Source organism: Anolis carolinensis, chromosome 4, assembly GCF_035594765.1.
Source record: "Anolis carolinensis isolate JA03-04 chromosome 4, rAnoCar3.1.pri, whole genome shotgun sequence".
Classification (NCBI taxonomy): domain Eukaryota; kingdom Metazoa; phylum Chordata; class Lepidosauria; order Squamata; family Dactyloidae; genus Anolis; species Anolis carolinensis.
In genome coordinates, this window is record NC_085844.1 from 249582365 (window position 1) to 249588682 (window position 6318).

The window sequence follows — 6318 nt, forward strand, 5'->3', positions numbered from 1 at the left end:
CCACCTTGATTAGCATAGAATAGCCTTGCAGCTTCAAAGCCTGGCTGCTTCCTGCTCGGGGAGGTGATTAGTTGGCCCTGTCTGGAATTCCCCTGTCTGGAATCCAACAAAGGCTTACTCCAATTAACGGAAATGAATGAAAATCACACCAAGGAGGTTGAAAGGAAGCCGAGAGAAGCTGTTGCTTTAACATCGTCATTGAGGCACTTTGCACATGGCTCAGAATCAGAGGCAACCTAATGGCAGGTGAAAATCCTCTTCGGGTACAGTAGAGTCTCACTTATCCAACATAAACAGGCTGGCAGAACATTGGATAAGCGAATATGTTGGATAATAAGGAGGGATTAAGGAAAAGCCTATTACACATCAAATTAGGTTATGATTTTACAAATTAAGCACCAAAACATCATGTTTAACAAAAAATTTGACAGAAAAAGTAGTTCATTACACATTAATGCTATGTAGTAATTACTGTGATTATGAATTTAGCACCAAAACGTCACAATGCATTGAAAACATTGACTACAAAAATGGTTGGATAATCCAGAACGTTGGATAAGTGAGACTCTTCTGTAGCTATTTGTTTATAGGGAGTAGTCTGAGGCTACAAAACATCTATTTGCTTGTTCTCATGCCATGATCACAGAAGAAAAGTAAAACCCAGATACAGCTAGCTTTAAAATCCAGACTTTCTGGATCGTCGAGCAAGGCACGTCAAATTCTGAGCATGTGCAGAGTACCCAGATGGCAAGAAAGAGACAACACGATGTTTTGGACTCCAACTCCCATCATTCCTAACAGCCTCAGGCCCTTTCCTTTTCCCCCTCCGCCGCTTAAGCGGCGGAGGGGGAAAAGGAAGGGGCCTGAGGCTGTTAGGAATGATGGGAGTTGGAGTCCAAAACACCCGGAGGGCCAAAATCTGCCCATGCCTGCTGTAGAATGAATGACAAATCCATTTGCCGTAAACGAAACCCCCAAATATGGGCTCCGGTCCTGCGCTTATCCCCTCCAATAATAAATAAAACCCTTCCTTGGTCCCACTGAGGTTGCAGAAAGACAGAATCCGTGTTGGAAGGTGGAAAGCACATTTATTCCAATAACAAATAAATTGGACGCGGTAGAATCGAGACATTTTGGATAACAGAAATTTTGGACCCCAAACGGAAATGGGATGCCTCCGTCCGGTCCAAGTCAATAACTTACATGGATGTCTCCGAGCGCAGCCTGCGCATCGAAATATCTCTCCCTTTACTCCCATTATTCACACACCACGATGTTCACTCAAAGAAGAACATCCCTGGAGTCCGGTAGATACAATGGGGCAGACCCAATGGGTACGTGTTTCCACCTTGGAGAGAGAAGGGGCTTCCAGACCAAGGATCCTGTTCCTGAACAAAGCTGGATGGCTGGATGTTCGGAGTCGAGGACGAGGCAACCGGAGCGGATGGAGACGCCAAGAGATGCTCCAAGGCTGCACCGCTCCGGTGTTCGTTGACGCAGAAGTTCAACGCCTGCAAGCGGCACTGGTAGTTCCCTCCAAGGGCATCGGGGCCGGAGTAGCCAAACATGGGCAACACTGGAGTTTTGGGGTAGCCTTCAACTTCAAAAGGGGTCGAAGGCTGGGAAGCTTTGCTTGGGAAGGAAGAACCCAACTGAGCAAAGGCTTGAGATGCCTCCTTCCCTTCTGCAGGACTTTGGAGGACCTTCTTGACCTCTGTCCTGGGCAGAGGCATCATCCGGTCACCAAGGTGCATGACATTCCCAGCTTGTGGATTCTCCTTGCCCTGGGAGCAACTCGGTTGAGAAGAAAAGCAAGGCTCTGGGTCAAAGAGATGCGACTTGGATGCTGGCAAAGCTTGTGGATGGAGACCTGATGTCTGAAGTCTAGACATAGAGTTCTTGGCACATACTGGATGCCCGGTGCTCACTTGTTCCTGGCAAGGAAAGGTTATGTCGCGGTGGTTTTCCCCACAAACAGGCATCTCTAAGGGTTTCACAGGACTCGGCATCTCCCGGCATGGACTTTGCAGCAGGCCAGGCGAGGTGCTTGGCGGAGAGTGACCATCTTCCACCTTGATGCTCTTTCTGGCCCTTGTTTGGCCCTTGGAGATCTCTCTCTTGCGGGTGAACCTCCGCCGCCGCCTCAAGAAGCTCCCGTTCTCAAACATGTCGTAGCAGTCGGGGTCCAGCGCCCAGAAGCTCCCCTTGCCAGGCTTCTTGTCGTCCCGGGGCATCTTCACGAAGCACTCGTTGAGCGAGAGGTTGTGGCGGATGCTGTTCTGCCAGCCCTGCTTGTTGTCGCGGTAGTAGGCGAAGCGGCCCATGATGTAGCGGTAGATCCCGCTGAGCGTGATGCGCTTCTCCGGCGTGCTCTGGATGGCCATGGTGATCAGGGCGATGTAGCTGTACGGTGGCTTGGTGCCGTCCGTGCCGGGCAAACGAGGGCCCAGGAAAGGCTCGGAGGCACCATACCTGCAAAGGCCAGCAGCACCCGAGGCCTTGCAGGTGGAGAAGTCCAGCTGCATCTTCTCCTTGCTCTGTGCCGCGAGGATGTTCCTCTCCCACCAAAGGATTTAAACTCTGCCTGCTGTGGTCCAGCCCTCTTGCTTTCTGGAAAAAAGGCAAATGTGCAAGCAGGGGCTCCACCTCCAGCCCACAGACATCCAAAGGAGGGGCCAGACGCAGCCAGTGCCGTTTCCAGCTTGGCCGGACTTGTCATCTTCTCCAGGCCAGGGAGGAAATGCCACCTCGGCCACAGACGCAGACGAGAGACTACGGACAAGGCTGGGGTGACACAGAGGCCACGGCAGGAGCCTTCGTCCAAACAAAACAAAGAAACAGGGTTGTTGTATGTCTTTCGGGCTGTCTGGCCATGTTCCAGAAGTATTCTCTCCTGACGTTTCGCCCACATCTATGGCAGGCATCCTCAGAGGTTGTGAGGCATGGATAAACTAGGCAAGGAAAGTAAATATATATCTGTGGAGAGTCCAGGGTGTGACAAGAGTCCTTTGTCAGCTGGAAGCCAGCACTAATGTTTCAGTTAATAATAATAATAATAATAATAATAATAATAATAATAATAATAATAATAAGCAGTCAAAGAAGAAGAACATGCCCTGGCAGAATATGTAAAGCAAAGTGAAGAACCTGCTTTGATTGAAGTCAAAAATCAGAAACTCCTCAAAGCACAGCAGACAAAAAACCAGTACAAGAAAACCGCACTACAAACTAGAGCTGACAGCTGGCACAACAAAACCTTGCATGGAAAGTTTCTTGACAAAATTGAATGAAAAGCTGATAAGGAGAAGACCTGGCTCTGGCTCACGAATGGGACCCTGAAGAAGGAGACAGAAGGCCTGATCCTTGCAGCCCAGGAGCAAGCCATCGGAACAAAAGCAATTCAGGCCAAGATCGAAAAATCAGCTGATGACCCAAAATGCAGACTGTGCAAGGAAACTGACGAAACCATTGATCATATCCTCAGCTGCTGTAAGAAAATCGCACAGACAGACTACAAACAGAGACACAACTGTGTGGCCCAAATGATTCATTGGAACTTATGCCTCAAGTACCACCTCCCAGCAGCAAAGAACTGGTGGGATCACAAACCTGCAAAAGTATTGGAAAATGAGCACGCAAAGATACTGTGGGACTTCTGAATCCAGACTGACAAAGTTCTGGAACACAACACACTAGACATCACAGTTGTGGAAAAGAAAAAGGTTTGGATCATTGATGCTGCCATCCCAGGTGACAGTCGCACTGACAAAAAACAACAGGAAAAACTCAGCCGCTATCAGGACCTCAAGATTGAACTTCAAAGACTCTGGCAGAAACCAGTGCAGGTGGTCCCGGTGGTGATCGGCACACTGGGTGCCATCCCAAAAGATCTCAGCTGGCATTTGGAAACAATAGACATTGACAAAATTACGATCTGCCAACTGCAAAAGGCTGGGATCTGTGCGCATCATCCAAAAATACATCACACAGTCCTAGACACTTGGGAAGTGTTCGACTTGTGATTTTGTGATATGAAATCCAGCATGTCTATCTTGTTTGCTGTGCCATACTATGTTTTCCTATCAATAATAATAATAATAATAATAATAATAATAATAATAATAAGTTTATTTATATCCCGCCTCCATCTCCCCCGAAGGGGACTCGGGGCGGCTTACAGCCAAATCAAAATACAAGCAATGATAAAATATGAAACATCAAAGGACAACAACAGAAACCAGTAATAAAATATACACAATAGGCGAAAAAACACAACACAGAATTAAAACATCAAATTAAAAACAATGAGGTTGCAATAGTGGATAAGCAAGGTGCACATTCGTAAATAGATAAAGTGCAGTAGAATCATTTAAGGTCACATTAGGTAGGGAGGAGTCTCTTGTCAGAACAGTAGATGGGAAGCAACACTCTGAGGGCAGAGGAGCCCCAAGGACGGCTAATGACTCTGAACAAAGGATGCCCTCCAGGCAAGAGACAAACCTTTCCAATGCTAATTAGGGTGATTAACTGAAACATTAGCGCTGGCTTCCAACTGAGAAAGGACTCTTGTCACACCCTGGACTCTCCACAGATATATATTTACCTTCCTTGCCTAGTTTATCCATGTCTCACAACCTCTGAGGATGCCTGCCATAGATGTGGGCGATACGTTCAGAGAGAGTGCTTCTGCAACAGACTGGAAAACTCACAGCAACCCAAACCTGGCTTTGTCTGGATTCTGGGTTTTTTTCAGGCACTCTAGGAAAAGTTGCATGGGAATTGCATCAGCACCAAGTTCGTGTTGCACCTCAGGACGTCTGTCCTGGGACATTTCTCAAATTGCAACGTCTGGGAGCAGAATTTCCCAGATGTGGCCGAGCCCAAATGGAAGAAAATAGAAGGACGGATGGAAATAGGCTCTTTTTGGAAACAGGCATGGGCAAACTTGGGCCCTCCGGGTGTTTTGGACTTCAACTCCCACAATTCCTAACAGCCTACCAGCTGAATTCCATCTTAGGGTTGCTGTGAGTTTTTTGGGCTGTGTACCCATGTTCCAGTAGCATTCTCTCCCGATGTTTCACCTGCATCTGTGGCTAATGGCAACTTCAAACAGACAAGGTTTCTTTCTCCCACTCTGGGCATTATTCCACAGGTATATATATATACAGTAGAGTCTCACTTATCCAACACTCGCTTATCCAATGTTCTGGATTATCCAACGCATTTTTGTAGTCAATGTTTTCGATATATCGTGATATTTTGGTGCTAAATTTGTAAATACAGTAATTACAACATAACATTACTGCGTATTGAACTACTTTTTCCATCCAATTTGTTGTATAGCATGATGTTTCGGTGCTTAATTTGTAAAATCATAACCTAATTTGATGTTTAATAGGTTTCTCCTTAATCCCTCATTATCCAACATATTCGCTTATCCAATGTTCTGCCGGCCCGTTTACGTTGGATAACTGAGACTCTACTGTATATACACTCCACTTGCCTCATTGCCAATATAATCTGTGAGGATGCCACCAGCCATAGATGCAGGCGAAACGTCAGGAGAGAATGCTTCTGGAACATGGCCAGACAGCCCAAAAAATCTCACAATGACCAAGTGATTCCGGCCATGAAAGTCTTTGACAACACGAACTAAATTGGATTAATCATTTTTGCAGATGCACCACATTGTAGGCTTGTTTGGAAAGGGTTCGGATACCTAATAATGTCGAGACAATTATCCTGTTCCATACCTGTGGATTGAAGACCACAATGATGACAAATGCAATGGCAGAGGCCTAAATGGAGAACTTGTCTCTGCTCAATGTAGTTCTGCTATGCAGGCCTCTTGGTGCCTGGAATACCCAAATGTCCGTTGCCTTGGTGATGAGCAGTGGAAAACAAGCATGTCTCTTCCTCAATATGATATGAAAAGGATAAAGTCATTTCTGAATCGTGGCAACTCTATCTATCTAGGGCCGGGCTGTGGCACAGCTGGCTAGTAACCAGCTGCAATAAATCACTACTGACCGAGAGGTCATGAGTTCGAAGCCCGGGTCGGGTTAAGCCCCCGACCATTAAATAGCCCGGCTTGCTGTTGACCTATGCAGCCCCGAAAGACAGTTGCATCTCTCAAGTAGGAAATCTAGGTATGTTTTATGCGGGAGGCTAATTTAACTAATTTACAACATCATAAAAACTGCCAGCAAAACATGAGGAAAGGAATGAGGAAGTACAGCCACTAGTGGACGGTGAAGTAACAGCTCCCCCTGTGGCCGGAATCGTGAAGCTGGAAAAAAATGTTAAATGCCTCTGTGT

The 6318-nt window shown here is 46.7% G+C and overlaps 1 protein-coding gene across 1 annotated transcript; it reads right to left on the reverse strand.

Moving 5' to 3' along the window:
* Positions 1-1068: 1068 nt before the first annotated feature.
* Positions 1069-2742, reverse strand: foxs1 (forkhead box S1). Its single transcript, XM_003229926.4, has one exon. It carries the CDS (start codon positions 2523-2525, stop codon positions 1278-1280), a length of 1248 nt encoding a protein of 415 aa, XP_003229974.2. The 5' UTR covers positions 2526-2742; the 3' UTR covers positions 1069-1277.
* Positions 2743-6318: the final 3576 nt, after the last annotated feature.

What these genes read in the sequence shown, in the direction of transcription:
- foxs1 (XM_003229926.4), bottom strand. Translation starts at nt 2,525, where the DNA reads ATGCAGCTGGACTTCTCCACCTGCAAGGCCTCGGGTGCTGCTGGCCTT.